This window comes from Amblyomma mixtum, chromosome 4, assembly GCF_055824585.1.
Source record: "Amblyomma mixtum isolate Tamu chromosome 4, ASM5582458v1, whole genome shotgun sequence".
Taxonomy (NCBI): Eukaryota; Metazoa; Arthropoda; class Arachnida; order Ixodida; family Ixodidae; genus Amblyomma; species Amblyomma mixtum.
Window position 1 is genome coordinate 155,655,432 of NC_143015.1, and position 25,145 is coordinate 155,680,576.

Sequence of the window (25,145 nt, forward strand, 5' to 3'; positions counted from 1 at the left end):
TGTTGCTCCAAAATGTTTCATTATTTTAAGCATTGCTTTAGTGACTGTTTCTAAGAAAAAGTAGCAGTGCTGTTTAGAGAATTATGAATATTATATTTATTATTTTTTGTCGCGAAGAGACAACAAGAAAACAGTGGGGAGGAAGCACACGTAACGTCCGGTTAGTTTTCTCCAACGTTGGTTTTCTCTCTCAGCCCTCTCGGCCTTTTCCGTTTCTCCTGGCGCATGCGCAGATGCGTACTGAGAAGTCATCCTCCCCTTGTCGCTCGATAACTGCGCGACATTCTTCGCCATTGCGCGATTGTTGTTTCGCACTGCTGTCAGCTGAGAAGTCACTGCGAGTACGTCCAAGATGAACCGGCTTTTCGGCCGCACCAAGCCCAAGGAGCCGCCGCCGAACCTGACGGACTGCATCGCCAGCGTTGACGGGCGTGCCGAGTCGGTTGATAAAAAGATCGCCAAGCTCGACGCCGAGCTCAAGAAGTACAAGGACCAGATGGCCAAGATGCGCGACGGGCCGTCCAAGAACATGGTCAAACAGAAGGCTCTGCGTGTACTCAAGCAGCGCAAGATGTACGAGCAACAGCGCGACAACCTGATGCAGCAATCGTTCAACATGGAGCAGGCCAACTTCGCCACCCAAACGCTGAAAGACACCAAGATCACCATGGATGCGATGCGGCTGGGCGTGCGCGAGATGAAGCGCGAGTACAAGAAGGTGAACCTGGACGACATCGACGACCTGCAGGACGAGCTGGAGGACATGATGGACCAGGCGAACGAGGTGCAGGAGGCTCTGGGCCGCAGCTACGGCATGCCCGAGGTGGACGACGAGGAGCTGGAGGCGGAGCTGAACGCGCTGGGAGACGAGATTGCATTGGACGAGGACACCTCGTACCTGGACGAGGCGAGCGCGCCCAGGATCCCGACCAAGGAGCCCGGCGCCGAGAGCCTTCCGGCCAACCAGGAAGGCGTCCTGGTTGACGAGTTCGGCCTGCCCAAGATCCCGGCGACGTGAGCGAGTGCGCCCGGAGGTTTGTTGTGGTCGTCAGGAGCGCGAGCTGTGTGGAGTCACGTTTTGGAGCGGCTCTCTGTGGATTACTCGAGGCGAGTAGTTGCCGGTACTCAGCGCCGTTCCAAAACTGACGGACGGCGGCTTCCCACGACAGCGTGACATAGTCTGTCTGAAGTTTCGTTTTCCACAGCGTTGCGCCTGTTCAATACACGCATCATCCCTGGGCACAGCGTTTGTGGGCGTGATTTCGTAATGTTTGTCTTGCGCGCACCCTTTCCTTGTTGAAGCGCTTCTTTGATCTGCAGGTTAACGCGTGTCGTGGTGCATGATCTGCTGTTTATGTGTAGGTTTGCTAACATGGCTGCTGCTGTAGTTTGTTGTTGTCTATATTAAAACTCGAAACGGCTGAATTGGTGCCGAGTTTAAACGTTGTTTACTGCGCCAGCTTTGCTTTCAGCGACAAAGGAATGAAAATATACCGTGGTATTGTCACTGCAGGTCACAGTGGCAGTTCTTTGGTTGGTCTTTATGAAAGATGAGCAATCAATTATGTGCTTCTGCTCGTCTAACATCCTCAGCTCCTAACTCTAGAGAGGTTCCTCTTAACCACTCTCTTCTTATTGAAGCACCTGTTTTCTTCTGTGCACTGTATGCACACCGTAGCTACTGCTACTGATTTAATTTTTCCGAGCATAAATTTCACGTTACTCCATTATGTGCTGTAGAAGCCATAGCAGTTTTTTGTGAGTACACTATTATTCTGTTAATAAAGGCTCTTTTTGTAAGTGGAGGTCAGCTAGTCTGCCTGTCCAAAGTGTGATGCTACCTTTAGGTTAAATATGAACATAGTAATAGTTCTGAAGTTATGATAAAGTTAATGAACAGTGAGGGTTGCATAATGTTTGTGTGGATTGACCACGCGGTCAGAGAAGGATTGCTGGTGCATTCCTGCAGGAAGAGCCCTTGTCAAAATGTAGAGGCCTAGGGGTTACCTCTCGGCTATGCTGTGGGGCTTGTTATGCATTGCGAGCATTCCAGATTTCTTCTTTCAAGGTGACCTTTCATCCTCTTCACCCCGCCTGAAGTTAGCTACTCCACCGATGCTACATGAGCCCCACTGCATGGCTTTGAAGCAACCCCCTCCCTGGGCTGTATTTTTGACAAAGGCTGTACGTCTCTCACAGCTGCAGACAGAGGGTCGAAAATTTTCATTTTTGCATAGCAGTATTGAAAACATTTCTCGCACCGTGATTATCATTTGCACTGATGTCTTACTGCGGCATCAGGCGTCGGCATGTGGTAATCTCGGCGTGTGCACTTCTCAGTCCGCGTTCCAACTTGTCTCCCTTTCAGTGACACCTGATTGGCCTAACATCAACATCAGCTAACATCAATGCTAATTTATATGAACAGGAGCTAATGCGTACAGCTTTTTGTACGCCTTGCATATTAAGTGTTTCCATGTGCGAGTGCACAAATGATAGACGGAATACAATTTCTTATTCTCTCTTCCTTCCCGTGTTCCATAGAAATAATGACAGCAGCACAAAACAAGGGAACAACAGACGGAGACTAGACAAAGATGAGCGCTGAACGAATCACAAATATATAAATCCTGTCAAGCATGTATATTTTGTGTCAAGCCAGCGGTTATCGTTTGCACATGCACTAATATGCCAGCTCTTTGTCTGAGAGGGTGATGAAAGTCATGCTGATGCAGTACTCCCCAAACCTAGAAATCCATTCAGATTCTAGGATTTCTCGTGTGACACATCATTTGCTCTGCCTAGTAACGGAGGGGACAGAAGCCAACATCCTCAGAAACCAAGGGGCATAGGGTTTTTTTTAATTAATTTATTTTTATTTTTTTGTGGTGTTGATCAAGTAAGAATATTACTGAATATGTTGTCGCTTAAAGCTAATTGAGAGAAAAGCAGAAGAAAAAACAACCACATGCCGCCGGTGGGATCCGAACCCACGACCTCCGAATTACGCGTCCGGTGCTCTACCTCTGAGCTGCGGCGACGGCTGTCAAACCTTCTGCTTTCGGGGGTATTTATGTTTACAAGTAACCTAACCTTGAGAGTGTTCATCAGCGCCACCCACGTTCAAAAGCGGCGGACGTAGAACGTCTTGAGTTACCGCAGGTGTGACATAGAACGTCATCGAGCGGAGAGGGTGGAAGCTGCGTGAGAACCTTCTTATGCTGCCTATGGCGTCAAGGCTGCCAGAACCGAGGCCCTCGCTAAGCAATTAAGCAAACAAAGGAAGGGGAATGAGGGGCTCGTTATAAATATGACAGAAGCCAACATCCTCAGAAACCAAGGGGCACAGGGGATTTTTATATCTAGTTATATCTAGTTATCTAGGTCAGGTGAACAGTCCTTGCATGTCAGGCTATGACTTACCAGAAAGGCTTCAAAATCTTTTCCTTCACGTTCATTTTTCACGTTGTTTGCATGCTCCGTTAATCTATCGTTAACACATCTCCCAATTTGGCCAATGTACACTTCTCCACCCCTTAAGGGAATTTGGTATTATACACCTTCTGCACATTTAACAAACGACCGCCTCTGCTTCTTGCCGCAGTCATGTTGCTGGGTTGCCTCTGGGTCCATCATTCTGCAGAGCATTGACAGCTTGTGGTGTGCGGAAAAACAAGACTTTCATGTCATAATGCTGGTCCACCTTTTTGATATTGTGTTCCATAGAATGAATATTGGCACGTAATTTCTATTAATGCACTTGCAGTGTGCTTTCTATATCCAAAATTTGCAATTTCTTGTTTTTATAATGCTTTGCAGTTCTTGCCACTCAGGACAAGAACTGCAAAGCATGATCAATCAGTTAGACAGGCAGAGCAGAACGGTGGGGCTGAGAATTAACATGCAGAAAACCAAAGTAATGTTCAACAGCCTAGCAAGGGAACAGCAGTTCGCCATTGGTAGCGAGGTACTGGAAGTAGTGAGAGAATATGTCTACTTAGGGCAGGTAGTGACCGCAGATCCGGATCATGAGAGAGAAATAACTAGAAGAGTAAGAATGTGGTGTAGCGCATATGGCAGGTTCTCTCAGATCATGAATGGTAGCTTACCAATATCCATGAAGAGAAAAGTATACAACAGCTGTATCCTACCGGTACTCACCTATGGGGCAGAAACGTGGAGGCTAACAAAGAGGGTTCAGCTTAAGTTAAGAACAACGCAGCGAGCTATGGAAAGGAAAATGATAGGTGTAACGTTAAGAGATCGAAAGCGGGCGGAGTGGGTGAGGGAACAAACGCGGGTTAATGACATCCTAGTTGAAATCAAGAGGAAGAAATGGGCTTGGGCAGGGCATGTAATGCGAAGGCAAGATAACCGCTGGTCCTTAAGGGTAACGGAGTGGATTCCAAGAGAAAGCAAACGTAGCAGGGGACGGCAGAAAGTTTGGTGGGCGGATGAGATTAAGAAGTTCGCGGGGATACAGTGGTTACAACTGGCAAAGGACAGGGTTAATTGGAGAGACATGGGAGAGGCCTTTGCCCTGCAGTGGGCGTAGTCAGGCTGATGATGATGATGATGAAATGCAAAAAAGAAAACACTCCTCTAGATGCCAAACTGTGTGCAAGTACTGGCTTGTACAAGTTTGTTGTTCATGGTCTATTGAACAAAAATACGAAAAGGTGCATCAAATAAATCTTTTTTTATTGGAGCCAGGCTTACACCATTTGAGAAGAGATGAAATGCTGCAACTTCAAGAACATAATATAGATAGTGCTTCATTTTCAGCTTTGATTGTAAATAACATGTATGAAAAGACCTCAACAGTACCAGAGAATTTTGTGTCTGATATCATTCTTTGCTATTTCGAAGGGCTGGAAACAGAAATGCAGGAGTAGCTGCCGTGGTGGCTCTGTGGTTATGGCACTCGGCTGCTGACCCTAAAGACGCGGGTTCAATCCCGACCACGGAGGACGAATTTTGATGGAGGCGAAATTCTAGAGTCCTGTGTACTGTGCGATATCAGTGCACGTTAAAAAACCCCAGGTGGTCGATATTTTCCGGAGACTTCTACTACGGTGCCCGTCATAGCCCGAGTCGCTTTGGGACGCTAAATCCCATAAGCCATAAACCAAACAAATGCAGGGGTGGGTTTAGAAAGTGCATTGTAGGCCATCCATTAGAGTTACTGCTTGGTCACAGAGATAAGGTGTTCATGGCCAATCGCTGTGGAGCTTGCAACAATTTAAACATAGTACAGGCTGCATACTCTGTGTGCAATTTGTTGTTTGTTCACATAGGATTCTTGCCTCATCCATGGATTCATTTAACCTCACACTGTTGAGGGATTCTCCTGGTAAACAAAGTATTTTTACTTTGTTGCGCATAGTAAACACAGTTACGTTCAAAAGTTCTAAACTTCTGATAATCGTGTACATAAAGCACTGCAAATGCTTTGCTTAGTACAGTCGTCAGCACGCTTAACACGAACGCTCGACTGAGCACCCTGCACAGATATTACAGCCCCTGAGCGCTGGGCGCTGAATCCCAGACCATGCTGATCGGTGTGTTTGCGGTGATTCGAGACAGCTTGTGCCCTGCGTCCAGCCTAATATTGACTCAGACCCAGCGGCCGACCCCCAGCGCCGCTAAAGTCAGTGGAAGACACGCGCTCGAGCGTTCGTGTTAAGCATGCTGATGGTGGTACATGTCAGTGTTGGGGTTAGTAGCATGGTGCAGATTACAAGTATTTGTTGTGTTGCTTCCTGCTCTCTCTTTATTACTCGAAATTTAGCTGTATCTGTGCATTGTCTAGGTCCCATATAAAATCAATGGCATGGCAGAAAAATAGTGATTCAGCACCCTTCCCGAGGTTTAAAAAAAAAAAAAAAGCCCTTGGCGATTTTGCCTTGCTTCAACCTTGACGTATTTTTATGACTGCTGACCCTGCAGGGTAAAGTGTTTGAGCTAATTCCAGCTAGACCATCCTGCCTTCGACCGTAATGTCCACAGCCATGGTGCTGGCAGGAGGCATGGTATGGTGGCGATAACGCCGACCTGAACATCGAGAGAGCAAACTCCGCACAACTGCGCATGCGCGCTCGGAGGAGAGATGGAAAGGAGGATAAGACTCTTTCCTCGGCGGATATGACGTCAAAATGTTTTACAATTTACTTTTTTTTTTTTTCCAAGAAGTAAATCTCAAACCCAGTTGCCTTGTCTCATGCGTCAGGCAGCCCCAGGCAGCCCTGACCAACCGTCTGTCGCCGTCCTGCCTGCAGCCTTCTTTGAACTCTGGTGCAGAGGCGCGAAAATACTTCATTTTGCACGCTTCGAACTTTCCAACCGACTTGCATTCGGCTCTGCTGAAGTTAACTTGATCCGAGGCTCCAGCATACGAGGGGACACCGCGGAGAGCCATCGGTGAGCTTGGTTTTTCTGCGCTTGAGAGTAATCTGCATGTTCGCTACATGAATGCCGGTGGCGGACACAAACTTGTTTTGCCGTTTGCTTGTAGCGTCAGTGAAGTTATAATTTTCACCGCAGTTAACAAATAACCTTCCCCTTTTTCAGTAATGATGCTGCCGGTTGGTTCTCGCGGTTCTCGCGAAAAAAAGGCATGAGCATGCCTTTTTTTCCTGCTGCAGCAACAGTTCTGTGCCTTACCATTGCGGTCATCTTGCATTTATTTTATTCTGCATTGTATTGCAACACTCGCCCCAGCGCCTTACTCGTTAAGGCGTTCGACTGCCTGGGACGCAACGCGAAAGGCGCCCCAGTACTGTGCGATTTCAGCGTACGCTAAAGAAACCGAGGTGGTCTGAATTAATCGGGAGCCCTCCACTGTGGCGCCCCTTTCTTTTTCTACATTCGCGCCCTTATTCATCCCTTAGTCCACTATGCGTTTGAAGTATCCACTGTTAGCTACTTGAATTCCCTAGTGTTTGCAGTGCTGCAGTGCGGGAATTGGTTGGTTTCCTGCAGTACTGGTACAGTTTAAAGGGAAGTTGGCCCAGTGTGAAATAAATATTCCTGACCTCTGAATGACATGAAGCTTTTATAGTGCATGGAATGGCTCTAAATTGTGGATCCAGAGCACACATGCATTTCTTGTGCTTATTTGCTCAGGCCTGCCATTGTACGTCCCTTCTCAATAGCTTTCTGCCAAGCACAGATTGGTGCAACAATATTTATGTCAATACTGAATTCAATTAGTAGACCTCCTTGTGCGTGTTTTGAACATTTGGGATATATAATATATCTTCTTGCTGTCTAGAATTTTTTAAGATTGGTTAGCTTGGTGCCCTGCTTTAACAGTCTTTATTTGCATTTGATGAAGCAGTGGCAGGAAACAAGAACAAATATGCACCAGCACGTTGTGCACAATAGCCTGTGGCTGTCACTGTGGGGGGCTTGTGTGGCAGTAAAGGAATAGTCCAGTTGCTGCCATGAGTGCTTTCCAGTGGTTTCATGCAGCCACTAAATGCACTTCTTACTTTGTCACTGAATTTACTACATTTTTATTTGGTGGAAACATCATTTGCTTGTGCTAAATGTTTCTCTGTCAGCCTCTAGCTCCTAGTGTTGTTAGTTCTTGGTTTTCTTTTGCAGCAGGAGTTCTTGCACACTTTATTTATCGTTTCTGGGACTGGGTTTGTCAGATTTGTCAGTGCAAACTGGCTGCTATTGTACCATTTCTCTGATTCGCAACTTCCTTTCTTACCTTTTTTATTTGTATGTGCACGGAGAGCCAAGGGCGTCCACAGAACTTTACAGGGGGTGCACCCGATGGCTGTGGATGGGGGAGGTGGTCGGTCAGCACCAAAAAGGCACTATTCGTGGTCTAAAACTATGCACATGAAACAAAAAATTTGAAATAGCAAATTAGTGCTAGGCTTGGAGAACATACTTTGGATTTTAGTAATGAACAAGGAACTTAATAAGCAAAATGCGAAAAGTTACTATCACCTAAGCATGCTAATCAAGCTATGTAGTTCTTTTCTGCTAGTGCATAAAAAACATCTGAAATTCCAGCGGGGGAGGGGGGGCGGTGCAGCTGCCCCCTTGGCCCCCCCCCCACCCTCAGGACACCCATGCAGACAGCACTTTGGGTTGATACGCAGGTATCCTCCATCGTGCCAGTTCTGTCTGCGCTTCATTGACTTTCCAGGTCTTCGTCATGCAGATTCTGTCTTCGCCTTATCAATTATGGAAAGCTGTCACCTCTATTGCCAAATGGACATTTCTGCTATTTTTAGATGTTCGACATATGCTGTCAGTTTATTCAGTTGTTGATTTTGGAGAGCCTTCATGCAGTTTTTCACATTGCTGCAGTGTTTAAAAAAAAATTATTGTGGACACCTTTGGCTGTGTGGTTTGCAAACAGAGTAGTTGAAGTAACACTGATGGGTTGCTATATTTTTTGCTAGTGTACTTCTTATGTATAGATTAAGGGGACAGAGGAACCAAAAAATCAAAAGTGTTTCGATTTCTACTTTTGGTTAATTTTTCATACTACATTCTTTTCTGCATCTTTTCCAGTATCACACTTCTTCCTGCATTGTACTATCGCGCTCAATATGAGTTGCAACGCGCGGTCATCGACCGGGGCTCGTTCCGTGGTGCGCCTCCTCCAAACAGTCGCTCAGAATTCTGGGACAAACTGCTGTTCCAGGAAACAACAGCACCCCCGCTCAGGAAAAAGTTTCTCCCAGAATTCCGAGCGACTGTTTGGAGGAGGCACACCATGGAACGAGCCCCGGTCATTGACCGCGCGTTGCAACTCATATTGAGCGCGATAGTACATTTCCATTTAAACAATAGCTTTGAAAATGTGGAATTGAGTGGCCGGGCCACATTTATTGTTGGGTCAATGTCTTAGCAGCCATTTTAAATACGATTCCTTGACCGGAACTGAACGTTTCTTAGTTCAGTTGGAGTAATAACATATTTAGGAACAATCTTGGAGCTCTTATGCTGCACGTTAGCATTTTAATCCTTCATTCGCGCCATCTCGGAATGTCGGAATAAAAGGCATCGAGAGAGCAGACATGTGTGCTGCTCAAGCTCGTGACAAAGAAATAAAGTAAATATGCCCTTTAAGGGTAAAGTTAGTATGGCGTAAATTAAGAGAAAAATGGTAGTCGTCTTAGAACAATGAGGTAAATAACAAACTACACTTGTTAAAGCCAGTTTTAGGTGAGTGGAAGTCATGTGTGCACCAGGAACGTCTCAAGGAAGTTATTCTCTGCCGTCTCCCAATAGGCCACACACACCTTACACACAACTTCCTGCTAACAAACAAGACAAACCTGTTTGCGAACAATGTGGAGAGGAATTAACAGTTAACCACATCTTATTCTCTTGTGTCAAACTGGGAAAAACTAAGAAAAATGTACTTCATTCAATTTTAAATCGAATATATTCCATTTAATCCAACGCTGCTTTTAGGAGATAATGCAATTGTTGACATGTCTTGCGTTTTTAGCTTTTTATGAGAAGCAGCAGTTTTCTAGTATCTCTAAATTGTGACCTGCTGCTTTGCTGGTATTTTAGTAGACCTCAGCCACTTATTCTTGGGAAGAAAGCTGAGGTCTTTATTTGGTTTGTTGGGAGCCTAGACATCCTTGCGCAGCCAGGGTAGCTGCTGAGGTTATCCAACCTTCTTTCAAGATTTTCATCATCATCATCAGCCTGACTACGTCCACTATAGGGCAAAGGCCTCTCTCCTGTCTATTTAATTAACCCTGTTCTTTGCCAGTTGCGGCCACTGTATCCCTGCAAACTTCTTAATCTCATCCGCCCACCTAACTTTCTGCCGTCCCCTGCTACGCTTGCCATCTCTTGGAATCCACTCCGTTACCCTTAAGGACCATCCGTTATCTTGCCTTCGCATTACATGCCCTTCCCAAGCCCATTTCTTCCTCTTGATTTCCACTAGGATGTCATTAACCCCCCCTTTGTTCCCTCACCCACTCCGCCCGCTTCCGATCTCTTAACGTTGCACCTATCATTTTTCTTTACACAGATTGCTGTGTAGTCCTTAGCTTAAGCTGCACCCTCTTGGTTAGCCTCCACGTTTCTGCCCCATAGGCGAGTACTGGTAAGATACACCTGTTGTATACTCATTCTCTTGAGGGATATTGGTAAACTGCCATTCATGATCTGTGCCATGGTACTGTTTGGCCAAAGCTGCCCTTGCACGATTAAAATCATCAGGCCTGTTGTGGCGAGATGCCTGCCCTGATAAATCAGATGATAGTTGCCAGTTTGCCGGATCATGAAGCATCTACCTGTTCTTACAGGCACTGTTTGTGTTCGGCGGGCTGATAACAGGCCGCTACCTGTGCTGCTGCTTCTGCTGCGGCAAGTGCCGGCCCATGCCCCCGGAAGAGGTCGGTGACTACGCCAATTTGCATGTGAGTGGGGCCGTCTTTGGCAGTTCTGTTCAGGTGCAAAGGACGCCTCCTTTTCTGGGAAGAGCTGCCAAAAGGTGTGACAAGTGTCCCTAGTTTCGCACTAACCCTTCTTCTCGTACAGTGCTGCTGGCACCTCTGGGCAGCTGCAGTGGTCCTACTGAGGTAGATCATCTGTTGCAGTATGGGTGAAGTGAGCAAGTTAGATGGTTGGAGGCTGTTGCATTACTTTCAGGGCACTTTCTGTGCTGGATGGAAGCCGACGTTTGCTTGCTGAAGTGAGTGATGTGCAGAGTTGGCGTGGAAATCCGAGGTCAGAAATGCTCATACGGTGTCATGGGAACACAGCATCATAGTGATCATTGCAGAAGGGGGCTTGGAAACTCACACAGTGTGTCAATGGTAGATGCAGCTATTAATCCTTTTTGGAGAATTCATGTAAAGAGAGGTTTTACTGAAAGGCAATAGAATATTTTCACAAATGGTGCATGCTTTGTGTGCAAAATACTCTTAGAATGTGTACTTTTTCCTTCGAACCACAATGAGAGGGCCTTATTTGCATTCTTCCTGGTGTGCCAAATGCCAGCGAGACATTATGCATTCGTGCCTTCAGTGCCCCTGCCAGGTAAATGCTTGGCTAATCAGCATTACTTCGTAAGTGTTGTATTTCTTGTCTCTCTCTCTGCATGCTTTTTGCCCTTGTCATAGCTGGGCAACATGCCATTAAATAGGTGCTACATGCAGATTTGCATGGATGTGCGATTACAGCTTTGCTCTCTGTGGTAGAGTAGAGACACTTTGCAGGTTACATAATAATGTATAAAGATGTCGTAAATGTAGGACTATAGCTGGTGGCATGTAGACCTTTTTTTCTGGAGAATATGCTGTACGGTGCCTACCAGAACTAAATGCCTCTGTTGGCATATTCAATTGTAGTGGTTTTTTTTTTTAATTTTTTTTACCTGAAAGGAACTGCTTTTCGCCTTGCAGTTTAATATTTCATTTCCTGTTGTCATTTCTGCAATTTTGTAATTGTGAATACCCAGTGTCACACTCACTCATTGTCTTCAGCTCTTGGATGCTGCACGCAAGTGCAATCCTGGCCTCAGGATGTGAGGGTGTCCATGTGTCAAAATTGTGGTACGCATTTAGGAACCCCGGTCAGACAAAAATGTCTGGGTGCTAGACTGTGATGTGCCTTATAGGTAATGATTAAGGCTCCTAGTTTCCCGTGACTTCGCGAAAAATTGTGGATTTAGGCATTTTTCATAGAATTTTGTTAGGCAAATTTCAATTTTTTATGCAGTTGTTGTTATGGGCGTCAGTAGGTAAGACAGAACGATGGGAAATTAACTAATTTGCCTTTTTTGCACAAATATAACACGAGGGGGACTTTGAGACCTCAGGAAAATTCTAAAAGTGTACAAGTGCGTCTTCGAAGTGCAGGTCGGAGGCCGTTGATCGAAGACGCGTCACGGCAGGCACACACCCAGGAGTCACTCCGGAACCAGCACAACACTTTGTTCACCTCTTCCTCGCACCGCCTGAACGGCTGCCGGTCGTTCCCATTACAGTTACCTCCCCGGCGAAAAGAAGCCATCCTGGCGACTTACGGGGACGAAAGAATTGTCGGGTCATAGTAGGGCTTAAAGGGCAACTCCGGCGATTTTTCGATGTTCATCGATCGAAATGAAATTTTAAGACTGTATTCTTCATGGTGGTCTGATATCTCATGAAAAATTTCGCACCAGAAAGTGGCGTAGTTTTTTCGCAAGGGAATTTTGAAGACAAGCGCTCCTCGACGCGAGCGGCACCCATTGATCGAGCAACTTCTACAGGCCACCCTGTACTGTGACGTCACTGGCGGGGCGGCGTGCCAAGCTGGTCGGGCGTGCGCTGGCATTGGCAGTGCAGGGGAAAACTGAAAATTGATTTTGAGGAAAGTAAATGACGCAGTAACGGACACCGGAACCGGGACGTAAGGGAGGAGTGAAAGAAGAAAGGAAGAAAGAGGTGCTGTGGTGGAGGTCTGCGGAATTATTTCGACCACCTGTGCAATTTCGGGCCATCTCAACGTGCCTGATGTGATGTGCACTCCAGAGTGATGGGTCACGGCAACTTCTGATGTGCTGTGGCCTGCACAAATTCTTCATCTGTGACAATGGGCGTGATCTACCATAGGTTTCCTAGCGATAAGAACCTTTCCGACAATTGGGTGAGAGCTGTCCGGCGTGTCAACTGGTCTCCGAGAAAGCATTCCCGCTTCTGCTCGGAACATTTCGCGCCAGATTGCTATGAAGACAGCGTGTACCTCAGAGGGAGCTTTGGACTCACTAAGGCTTCGTTCAACCGGGGCTTGAAGGCAGATTCTGTGCCAACGTTATTCGAGTACAACCGCCCATCGCAGCGGCCAGCTGAACGTAGCGCGGCTGTCAAGAGGAAGCGGACCACGGAGAGCGCGCTTAAAGTATGTTGGATTGTAGAACTGTAGCTGCCGTGAATTCACTTCCAAAAGCTCGCCGTCGAGACAAAGCTTCGCAAAGAGGGGACTTTTGGTTATGCATTCCCCTGTAAGGACGTTGTGCACCGCGGCAACGTTTCGGCAGCAGATTCTTTCATCAGGCTGGGTCGGCCGGCTCTCGCCACACGAACAGCTATCTGCAGGAGAATCACATTAACTTTTGTTCTGACGACTGTGTCACAAATGCATGTACGAGAAATGACTCAAATACTTACTTCATCGAGTTCAAACCGTCTCCACGCTGCAGGTGACACGGCCTGTGGTGTGACTCGGCTAGCTAGCGCGGCGGTGGATCATACCTGAAAGGCTACTCGTCCAGTCCGAAATCGTCGAATGAGTCATCTTCTAAAGACTCGCTGGTCAAGGAAAAGCTGTTCTCCGCGCTTCAGCCATGTCGACAGCGCGGCTCCGAACTTCGCAGCGCGGCGAACCCGCTAGTGATGTCATAGTCAATACCGCACGAAGGCACCTCTCCGGTTTCGGCTTTGCGGTTTCGGTTTCGAGTCTTGCGTTTTTTGCTGTTTAGAAATTATTTTATGGTTGCTTTTGAAAACCTTGTATCGTACACATTACAGGAGGTTCATAGGAACACAAAACAGCCATTAACTTAAAATGGCCGAAAAATTGCCGGAGTTGCCCTTTAAGACGCTCGACGTGTACAGTTTCACGCCCCCGGCGACGATGATCCGGAGATGGGTTAAGGGGCTCAACTACGTAATTCACGGGAGAAGTTTGCTCAAGAATGCGGTATGGGCCGTGATAGCGGGAAAGCAGTTTCGTGGCGAGGCCGGGAGTGGAGGAAGGCACCCAGAGCCAAACGAGTGCACCGGAGGGATATGACACGGGAGGGCCCGAGGGGTCCCGACGGTGCTTCTGGTGCCGCTGGAGTTGTGTGGTGGAAGAGCGCGCAAGTTGTTGACATTCTTCGGCATACATGTGGGCTTCGGAAAGGGATGTGGTCTCGGAAGGCTCAGGACGGTAGGGGAGGATGGTGTCCATGGTGGATGTAGGCTCGCGACCATATAACAGAAAGAAAGGGGAGAATCCCGTCGTTGTCTGCGTAGCCGTATTATAGGCATAGGTTACAAAAGGAAGTACTTTGTCCCAGTTGGAGTGGGCGGTATCAACATACATGGCGAGCATGTCACTGAGTGTGCGGTTGAACCGCTCAGTCATGCCGTTGGTTTGTGGGTGATAGGCACTGGTACAGCGATGAATGATTTGGCATTCCTTTAGCAGCGCCGCGACGACTTCCAAGAGAAAAACACGGCCACGGTCACTGAGCAGTTCTTTCGGGGCTCCGTGACGAAGAACAAGACAGTGTAGGATGAAAGAAGCAACATCCTGTGCGGTAGCAGATGGGAGAGGCGACGTTTCTACGTAGCGGGTGAGGTGGTCAACGGCCACGATGACCCAGCGGTTGTTAGCCGAACTCGTTGGAAGCGGACCGTAAAGATTGATGCCGACGCGGTCAAAGGGGCGGGCAGGGCAGGGTAACGGCTGCCATGGAGCGGGCTCGTGGCGGGGAGGGTTCTTGCGACGTTGGCAGGTTGTACATGACCGAATGTACTGACGTACGAAGCGGTACATACCGCGCCAATAATAGCGCAGACGCAGGCGAGCATACGTTTTCAATACACCGGCATGGCCGCATTGTGGATCGGCGTGGAAAGAGGCACAGATCGCAGCACGGAGGTGGCGAGGAATCACCAACAGCCACTTCCGCCCGTCGGAGAGGTAGTTACGCCGGTATAAGAGGCCATCACGAACGGCAAAATGGTGGGCTTGGTGACGAAGAGTCCGGGACGAAGAAAGTGGCGAGGGATTAGACAGGAAGGTGAGGAGGGAGTTGATCCAAGGATCCTGCTGTTGTTCGAAGAGCATATCAGGGACACCAAACGACGAGAAATTGTAGGCACAGACGAGGGCAGAGGCGGAATCGCAAGGGAGTGGTGAACGGGAAAGTGCGTCGGCGTCGGAGTGCTTGCGTCCAGAGCGATAAATGACGTGAATATCAAATTCCTGGAGACGTAAAGCCCAGCGGGCAAGTCGGCCAGAGGGATCTTTGAGCGAGGACAGCCAGCAGAGGGCATGATGGTCGGTGACGACATAGAACGGCCGGCCGTAGACGTAAGGCCGGAACTTGGCAATCGCCCAAATGATGGCGAGACATTCTTTTTCTGTTACAAAATAGTTGGATTCCGCCTTGGTGAGGGCGCAGCTAGCGTAAGCGACAACATATTCCGGATGGCCAGACTTCCGTTGGGCAAGAACTGCACCCAACCCCACACCGCTCGCGTCACTGTGAATCTCGGTAGGGCAGTCTGGATCAAAATGGCGCAGTATTGGGGGGGAGACCAGGAGGCGACGTAAAGTGGTGAATGCTTCATCGCAAGCGGGGGACCAAGACGATAGATTCGGGCTGCCGGCAAGAAGCTGTGTTAAAGGTGCAATGATACAGGCGAAATTCCGGATGAAGCGGCGGAAGTAGGAACGCAAGCCTACAAAACTGCGAAGTTCTTTTAAGGTGGTCGGTTTTTTTAAGGTGGTCGGTTTGGGAAAGTCAGCGACGGCACGAAGTTTGGCAGGGTCAGGACGAACACCGTCTTTGGAGATGACATGGCCTAATATCGTCTGTTTCATGGCACCGAAGTAACATTTCTTCAGGTTTAGCTGTAGCCTGGCAGCAGTAAGGCACGTGAGGACACGCTTGAGGCGCAGTAAATGGGAAGAAAAATCTTTGGAAAAAACGACAATGTCATCCAGATAGCACAGACACGTTTCCCATTTGAGACGCGTCACGGCAGGCACACACCCAGAGTCACCCCGGAACCAGCACAGCACTTCGTTCACCTCTTTGTCGCACCGCGTGAATGGATGCCGGTCGTTCCCATTGCAAAAGAAATATTACCATAACATAATCCCAAACCATTCAGGCCTGCCGTACCCAAAAATTCAGGGGGCACTTTGACTGCCTAAAGTGCATAGAGGCGAAAGCGTTTTCCGCACCACTTTGCCTGTGTGACACTGGTGATGTCACCACTGGATGACGTCGCACATAATTTATGGCGAAGTAATATTAATCACTCAGTACTAATTGACTGCTAATTAATGGCGCTTAAGCTTCGCCTTTAGGAGTGGAACGCGACAGCCTGTTGTAGCTCTGCCAGGGAGTCCACGGAGCGCCACCATCCGTTCGGCGCCATGCCTTGCCCTTTGAATGGAACGCTTTTTGAGGAAACGAAATGCCGCTGTAATTCTCTGTCATCTCGGTGGACACCTGAACCAAACCGTACAGGAAGGGAGGAAGTGGCAGTGAAAGAAGAAAGAGGGGCCGTAATGAAGAAATTCAGGGGGGCACTTTGTTGACCTAAAGTGCGGTGAGGCGAAGCGCAGTGTTGCTGCTCGTGTCACTGATGTGTGGTTAAGATGTTAAGCTTCGCCTCTAAGAGTGGCACGTGGCAGCGTCTTGCAACGCTGCCAGGGAGTCCACAGAACGCCATCGCCCGTTCGGTTCTAGGTCTTGCACGTCGGTAAATTGGTTTTTGAGGAAAGGAAATGTATCTGTCTTGCATATCTCGGTGGACACCTGAATCTCGCTGTAACGGAAGGGAGGAAGATGGAACGAAGATATCGTATTCACTAGACGCGCCTTTGTTCGTTCCAAACCATCGAGCTTACATGGCGGAGTGGCAGCGTGCTAGTCTCGCACTCCGGAGACCGGGGTTCGATTCCCCAACTCGGCCAATTTCCTACTCGGTTTTATTTATTTATCTGGTCTGACTAGAAAGGTTAATTAGGCTAATTGGTTAAGTAAGCAGTTAACTAAACTCAGTCCCACTTACTTGGAGCATCACTATATGATCCCTTTAATTGGTTGCATGGTTAATAGCCAAAGTACAATTGACCCCATGTGAAATTCGCGAACCGTGACGCCTCGACCGTTTCGACCAATTGAAAAGCGTGATATTTCTGTCGACAACTGCTGCTTACAACGATGAGGCATTAAAGGCTTCCGCCTTAAAAGAGTATACATTGCGGTTCAGGTTTCTGCCAGAAAAAGGTTGGAGTTTGCAAACGTGCCAGAACTTAGTCAAGAGTCACTAGTCCTAGCTGCTGAGCGGCAACTGGACCTGAAAACTGCTCAAGAATTGAAATCCAGTGACAGACACCTCGTGCAGTTTCTAAGCAAAAGGAACAAGGTGAATATCTAGATGTCCTGTGTTTCATTGCTTTCAAATACTTGTCTGTCAGAATCAACTCTGATGATGCAGAAGGATCATTCAGTGATGATGATCTGGAGCCGCTGCTGTGGCTCAGTGGTTATGGCGCCCGGCCGCAGCGGTCGAATTTCGATGGAGGCGAAATGCTGTAGTGGCCCGTGTGCTCTGCGATGTCAGTGCACGTTGAACAATCCCAGGTGGTCGAAATTTCCGGAGCCCTTCACTGTGGCGTCCCTGCATAGCCTCAGTCGCTTTGGGATGTTATGCCCCGTAAACCGAACCTGTCATGATTATCTGTTATGAAACAGGTGGCAGGATGAAATGAAATGAACTCTCTCTCAACAAAGGGCGCAGGGGATGCGTGTATGCAGCTTGAAAGCCACCCTGCGCCCTCTGCCAGGGTGCATAGCCCCAGCAGCTGATCACAAGAGGAGGGGAAGAGCGCTGTCACAAAAGAAAAGAAATACAGCCACAAAATATCTGCATCCAACAGCCGGATGAAATTCCTATGATGCTGTCATTGCATAAAATTATGACAGGCACATTTAACAACGTTATAGTGGGAAATTCATTTGCATTCTGCACACGTACACTGCAAGTAAAACAAAAGTATGCAGACAGGGCATATTTGTTACATCACTGTGCCCTTTCTTTGGAGGTTGAAAAATATGAATAACTGTGACTGATTCATGCCCTGAAGTCCCTACAGGTATTTGTTCTTTTTAAGAATATTAAGACAGCATGCTAAGTTATGTAATTGACTGCTTATGATAATTACGATAATAAAGATAACAGGAAAACATTACTTGGTGCAGAGTTAAAACAGCCACCTTCAATTTTTGAGGAGGGATTTCTGCAGCATGCAAGGCATGTGGTCAAAATATATGTTTCCATGTTTTTTTTTTTTTTCATGCGTATTATGCTTCGTATTGAGTTCCTTTGGATTCTTTATTCTGCATCTGCAGAACTTTAGACCACCAGAGAAAGCTAGGGGCCTAGTTATGATGTTGCTTTGGCAGGTTAGGATCCATTGACAAATGAGGCCTAGGAATGTAATGCTAACACAGACTCTGAACGTTTCAAGAACATGCACAGTTGCCCTTTAAACTGTGTTCAGCCTGCTATGGACATGTATAGTAGGCATGAAAGTGTCGCAAAAACAAAACTGCATCGCAAAATTGGATTGAATAATTGTGCTTTCGTCAGGAGACCAAAAAAGCCGTTGGGCATTTTGTTGCAGTATGCATTTTGTCAAACTGAGGTTTTTCATAGTACCAAAGTTTGTGGAATGTGGAGTGTGTGCCCATATTCTGGGCATTTACATAATGATGGATATGCACTGTTAACCATTCATTTTGTGGACACAACATGTTTGCTTTTAATTTTAGATTTCGTTACTACTAGCATTGCAGTGTTGTCCGGAGAGTGTTTCACTGTAATAAGTGTAATGTTCTTGTTATCAGTGTTGAGTTTGGCAGTCTCAAAAGGAAATGGTCTCCTGAAAAGGCATTCAGTCATGCGGCATGAAATTGGTGTTGACACGAGGCCTACTGGCTCAGAAGAACTCTAGTCAGGTAACGCGTCAAGAACAATGGCGAAGCTCGTGATGTGATGCATGCTGATAGCCTTTGTGTGTGGTTACTGCACATGCCTGCCTTGCAGCTCAACTAACTGCTTTCTCCTGAGTGCTGACCTCTTTTTCTTTTTTTGCTTTTCAACCCCTGCATCTGTGGTGCATGATGTTCCTGACCTGCTGCCCTTGTGTCCTGCATGTGTTGGCCCAGGAAGGACAGAGTGAAGCTGTGAAGCCTAGCGGCGTACCCAAGGTGAGAGGCTGGTCGTAGCTGTCCAGTGCAGTGCTGCTGGAATTCCATCCACTTTAAATTTCGCTTGTGGCAAAGACCAGATGGTGCCGATGGTGGTTATATAATTCCTTATAGCAGTGCTATGCAGAGTAGTTTGTATTAGCAAACTCGCGGGAGGAACCTCGGAAACTCGGCAGCCCATCCGAGTATGTTGCACACTCAACAGCCTTACCTTTTGGTATCGGGAGCATTTAGAAATTTAGAAAATCGTGGGGCTTGACCTGTCTTGGAGGTGATGCGTTGGCCAAGACAGTTTCAGCTATAACATAGGTGGCGAAAGCTCCTGGAATGTGCTTTATGAATCCATACCAGATAAGACTTAAAAAAAGTGGTTCTTTTAAAATATGATTTACCATCAATGGGTCACTGACTAGGGCCTGGGCATTTTAAACCTACAAGCTTAGTGCTTAGATAAGGCATGAAAAAGCTGACTTTTGCTGTCGCTCCTCTTGATTTTTCATGTGCCAGTTTGCATCCTTCTGATATTAACTACACTTCTGAAGGAAAATTTATGTTCGACGTACCATTAATATCAACAAATAAACTGGAAGGGACATGTAAGCTCCACCTTAAGAATATGATGCGGTACACTTACTGGGTTAATGCTCATATATGCGAAATTGGTTATTCCCTACTGTATATCCGTAGATATCACCCCTTTCAGAGTGGTGCAGCGGTTAAGTGATGCCCCACTGCCCTGCGATTCTGCCACCACCGATGGGACATGCGCAACCAAGCTTGGTCTTCTTGAGCAACCTATGGCGGGGTCCATCATTAGTTTAACTGCCACCTTCCACGGTGATCAGTTTGCTCACAATCCGGTGGGCAGGTGGCGATGATGTCACAATGTCGTGCGACCTTGGTGGCCCCACCTAGGTTGTCAGAGCGCCTGGCTGCTCTGGCCGCTGCGGCTGCGAGGCTTCAAACGTAACATGCCTTGAACTGCACTTAACACCATCACAAAAAAAAAAAACTGTTATTGTTAGAAATTTGGAAGCACAGAATCAAAACTGTAGGCAAATGATAGCGAAGTTCTTTAGAAGTTTAGCAATTGCAGCTATGTCTACAATAATTGGGAACATGAACTTTGGAAACATTTTTAACAAATATATCCTTTAATAAAGAACTTGTGCGGCCAGAGGAGTCCTGTAATGTAATTAAGTTGTCAGAAGAACAGTTCACAATGTGCCGCAATTTACGGATGTTAATTTGGTTTGAGTGCCCGTCTCGGCTGCGGGAGGTGGGTGGTTCAAAACCCACCGCCGGGCACCCACCGGTAAAAATGGGCACAAGCGTCCCCCATCCTGGCGCTCGGCTTCCTTTAGGGGTGTGCACTTGGGAGAAGCTCCGTAAACCCCGCTGTGCCCCTTGCGGGCCAAGCCCAGTTTCGAACAACCTCGCAGCCTGCTAAAGGTGGTAGGTACCCCTCGGCCAACGCGGTTTGAACGTGAGCAAAGCCCTAACGCTGGCACTGGGCGCACGCACGCCGTAGCGCAACGGCCTTTCACTCATAGGTGAGGAGAAAGAAAGCCCTTCCGCAGGGAAAAACTTCCTCAGCACCACGGTGTATACACACCGTTACCTGCAGTTCTGATCACAGAACGCATAATAACTCTCGCACTCATCCGCTGTCTCACAGCAGCAGCATCAGCAGCAGTCATTAAAAATGCGGGGCCACAAGTTGGGCTTCTATCGCACGAGGCGGATATAGGGTTGCTTGGCGGCGGAACTTATCGCTGATCCGTCAAGGCAAGTGTTTGGTCTAAGACCCTTTTCCCAAGCATCTCACCCCAGAAGAGCCGAGCACCAGGCCAGGGGAAATCTTGTACCCATTAAAGAAACCGGTGGGTACCCGGCGGCACTGGGGATCGAACCCAGCACCTCCCGAATGCGAGGCGGATGCTCTACCACAAGGCCACGCTTCAGTCGGAATAGCAAGGTACATTTATAAAGTGCAGAACCAACAGATTTAAATGCAAGAAATAGAATAGAGAATAAAATATAGTTACATGCTGTAGAATACTGTGATACATTGGACAAATAACATTAGTGTAATAAAAATCACATATTCGGAAGTAAAATATTAGGAAGTAAAAGTTTCAATTTGTAATTAAACAAAAAAAGTATATTAGTTTTCTTGATGTCAAAATTTAAAGCATTCCAAAATGATGGAACAGAAAATTGAAGGCACTGTTTCTTGTAATTAGTTCTGACCTTAGGTAGTTGAAAGTTATTATGCAACACGAGTCGTGTGACATTGTTGTCGGGAGGAAAGATACTTAGCCGCAGTTGACGAATCTTAATAGAATACTGATATAAAAATAAAGGGTGCTGACGGGTAGAACATTTAAATCTATGAACTGAATGCGTGAGGGTGAGGTTTGGGAAGAAGTTATGATGCATATTTATTGGTTTTGGAGTTTCATTGATGGCCAGAGATGAATATGCTAAGAATTGCCCCAGGGTGGACTGCCATAATTTGTGCCTATGGATGAATACGTAGTAAAGGGGTAATAAGAAAATAACTTCGGGCCTTGATTAGTGCACGTAATCCATATGATATTTCCACGCGAGTTTCCGCGACATGATAATGAAATTTTAGATGACGATCAATAACAACACCCATAAATGAAACTCTGTCTTGCGATGAGATGGCAGTGGAATTGAATGGTGGTGTGACGGGCAGTGGCTTCTAATTGGCATGGAAAATCTTAAAGTAAATATTAGTAACATTCACTGCCATCCGGCTAACGTGGCACTAATGCTGAAGAGAATTAAGGTCGATTTTTAGCTAGATATTAGCTGGATTATGTCGCGATGCGTTGGTAAGTGTCATCTCTTTATAATTTGCTATTGCAATTGTTAAAACAGGATTTCAAGTCGTTAATATAGAGTGGAAACAATACAAAGCCCAAGATAGACCCCTTTGGAACACCTTTGCTAACAACAGCTTTGGTAGATGTGTGGTTATCAATGCAGACTATTGTTCTCGGTCACGAAGAGAACTTTTCAGGAGCATTAGTGGAGGTTCAGTTATACCGTAAGTTAATTTTGAAAGGTGTTGATCCATATGATCAATGGTGTTGATTTTGAAGTCTTCTAATGGTTCGGAGTTAATTTTGATGAGGTGTTGATCTCGATGTCTTATGATGGTTCGGTGATCCGGCGACACATTGTGGAACAGACTGGACCCACCAAATTAACTGCCGCAGTCGACAGGATGATTCTGGTGGCTTTCTGCGGAGCGGACACAGGCACTATGGGACACCAGCGGAGAGCAACACTTCGGTGAGAGGCCCCACCGTTGTGGCTGATCATCACGACACCTGGGCGCCCGTTGCAGAGGAAGTAAGCGGGGTAGTTATCTCTAAAATGAGCTGGACGATGTAAGCCTGGAGTCCCTCGAGCGTGAGCTCGCAATGGTCGCAGAAAAGTACAGGGAAATGCAAGAATCTCTCCAGAAAGAGCGAATTGCGCAGAAGCCGGCGGTACTGCTGGAGCGAGTTCAGAGCCAAATAGCCCCTCCAGGTAGAGAAGATGACAGCCAGGGTCAGAGCGGTGTAACAGAGGTGTTGGCTAATTGCTATGGCTTGAAGTTGGTATGGAGTGAGAGCGCTTCAGGCTAAGCGCAGGTCCCGGCAAACAATGCAGAGATTGCAGGCGCTGAGTTGCCGGATGTTGCTGTGTCGGCAGTCGAGGTTGAAAGAGAACAGCAGTCCCTACCTGCCTTGTACTGAGATGAGCCCTGAGAGCTTGCCGGGTGACATACAGGTTGTTGCCGAAACTGCCCAGGTTGACGACGCGCGTGAGGACCAGGAAGACAGTTGCGTTGAATCGCATGAGCATGCGGATGCGGGCGAAATGCCAGGCGCGAGTGTCCATTATGAACATTCTTTGCACATCCATGTAGAAACAGTGTGTCAAGGGTGTTGCGCTAATGACGCAGTTCAAACAGCGACCTCAGTGGTGGTGGCGTCACCAGAGGAGCAGCTGACCAGAGCTGACTCTGAGACAGGGGACACAGGTACAGGCAATGCTACGGCGGAGAGATTGCCGTACGAACGGAGATCTGCTGATGGGGTCAGTGTCTGTATCATGTACCGTGAGTAGAGCACGGAAACACGGCGAAAGTTTGCGGCACACCCCAAATCACGGCACTATACTGGCGTGCATTTGCCTATGCAGCCCAAGGGGCAGGCGTCTGGCAAAAACACGGTACCGCAGTTGAGCACGCAAAACATGAAGAAGCCCAAAGAAAACATGGCTCTGCCCATCGTGGTGGCGCATGGCCTGAGTGCACCGACCGTTGGCGAGGATCGTGAGTCGGATTGACTGCGGCACAAATGGAGTATCGTCTCTGCGCAAACTGTCTGTGCCGCTCCAATGTTCAGTAGTAGACAAGTGCGTGTGTTAGACCCGGGAGGACACCGCTGAAATCGTCTGCCGCGTTGGCCGGAGCCACTCCACCCTTAACTGCCTCGCCATGCTGTAATCGGTAGCCATGCGCTAGATATGGTACACAGCTAGCCTTGATACTAGATTGACATAAAAGGCTCGAGTAAGCGTGGTGCAGTAGGTGGGAGTAAGGGATCCAGAGCTGAAAGGATTCAGTGTAGAGAGACTATCGACATGGACACGACCAAATGTTGCCTGTGCGGGTGTTCAGTGATTACAGACAATGTGGTATGAACTGCTCGGAATTGTCGTCTTTGCATGTTACATAATGTTCGAGTGCCCTGAAAATGATGTGTCTTGGTTATAAAAGTTTGAATGTATCTGTCATTAGCGCTGCATGGGGGAAGAATTGTTCTCTTATATTGCCTTTGTGAGTGTGCAAGATGTGTCGGGACTGTCATAAGACGTGAGTTTCTCTTGTTGATGTGGTAGCTGTGTGTATTATCAGTGTGCATTTCTGTATGCTTTGTTTCGTGAGTCCCTCCGCACTCTGTTATTTTTGTAACGTTCTTTATGTTGTGCGTACAGTGAGTGTATGCACAACATTCTCGGTAAGGAGGAGTTAAGATTGCGGTCTGTCGCGTGAGGGGGCACCGGGCAGCGCACACCCAGCAGCCGCAACTTGGACCTCCTCGGTTTTCTTTGTAGCTTTTTCTTGGGGTTCCTCGAGCGGCCACCACCCTGGCACCGTTCGAATGGGTTTGTTTAAAACAAATGTGGTAAAGTGCATCAACGGCGGTTAGCGGACTGCACCGTAGCCGGCTGCGAGAAGACAAGGCCCTGCAAGCTCGCGTTCGAGCCGCAAAACGAAGCCGACGTGCGGACCTTGGGGCGTCGAGAGGGGTCGCCTGTAAATTTATTGCTTTTAACTGCAGACCGCAAGACGGACGGGGTGCCTCAGAGACAAGCAGCGAAGGGGGAGAGCGCGACCGGGGCAGTGCACGCGTTTCGGACTGGGTTTTCGCCTTCCCTGTGCTTCGCTGGTGTTTTTGTGTGTTTGTTTGTGCCTTGTTGTAACAAAGTGGAAATACGTAACGTCTTCTTGGAATTCGCGCGGTGCTCGCGAAACATCATCATCACGAACACCGGCGTGCTATTGGCTCCTTTAATTTGAACGAAATTCTCCTGATTGGCACCGACAAGTGCATTTCCTATTGCTTGCAAGAAGGGTCCCCAGAATGCTGGGCAAGGGGATTTAAGGGCGAGTTTTGGCGCGAAAAAGGGGGGACTTGGAGATCAAGGGGAGGACTGGGAGATCGGACCAGGGGGGGGGACTTGGAGATCAGAGCTTGAGAGAGTCCAGAGAGGCCGGCGCCGCCGAGCGGTGGAGATCGGAGGGCAGGTCGCTGGTGAGCACCCATGCAATAAAGTAGATAGTATCCCGAAGAAGTTGTCTAGTCTGTTCCGCAACGTGTCGCCGGATCACCGAACCGTTAAAAGACTTCGAGATCAACACCATCGATCATATCAATCAACACCTTTAAAAATTAACTCCGCATGATTCCAGTTTCTGAAACAAGATGAAGTGACCAATGGAATAAAATGCTTTGCTGGAATCTATGAATACAGCTCCTGAGAACATTCGTTTCTCTATAGCCAGCCGAATGTTATCAGTGAGAGATGCTATCACAGTATCTGTAGATAGTTTGCGGCGGAAGCCTGTATTTGT

At 47.6% G+C, this 25,145-nt stretch overlaps 2 protein-coding genes across 2 annotated transcripts in view; both read left to right on the forward strand.

The window, feature by feature from the left end:
- The first annotated feature begins 215 nt into the window (after positions 1–215).
- On the forward strand, positions 216–1,805 carry Vps60 (vacuolar protein sorting 60). Its single transcript, XM_089541001.1, has one exon. It carries the CDS (start codon positions 353–355, stop codon positions 1,016–1,018), a length of 666 nt encoding a protein of 221 aa, XP_089397127.1. The 5' UTR covers positions 216–352; the 3' UTR covers positions 1,019–1,805.
- A 2,490-nt stretch (positions 1,806–4,295) lies between these two features.
- LOC149348880 (uncharacterized) overlaps positions 4,296–25,145 on the forward strand; it is a 32,910-nt gene continuing 12,060 nt past the window's right edge. The window contains exons 1-3 of the mRNA XM_089541002.1: positions 4,296–6,420; positions 10,302–10,415; positions 18,941–18,982. Coding sequence (XP_089397128.1) covers positions 10,377–10,415; positions 18,941–18,982 — 81 coding nt within the window. The 5' untranslated portion in view covers positions 4,296–6,420; positions 10,302–10,376. The remainder of the gene's footprint in view (positions 6,421–10,301; positions 10,416–18,940; positions 18,983–25,145) is intronic.

Bases quoted from the DNA above. Each gene is read 5' to 3' on its own strand.
- Vps60 (XM_089541001.1), top strand. From the start codon at position 353: ATGAACCGGCTTTTCGGCCGCACCAAGCCCAAGGAGCCGCCGCCGAAC.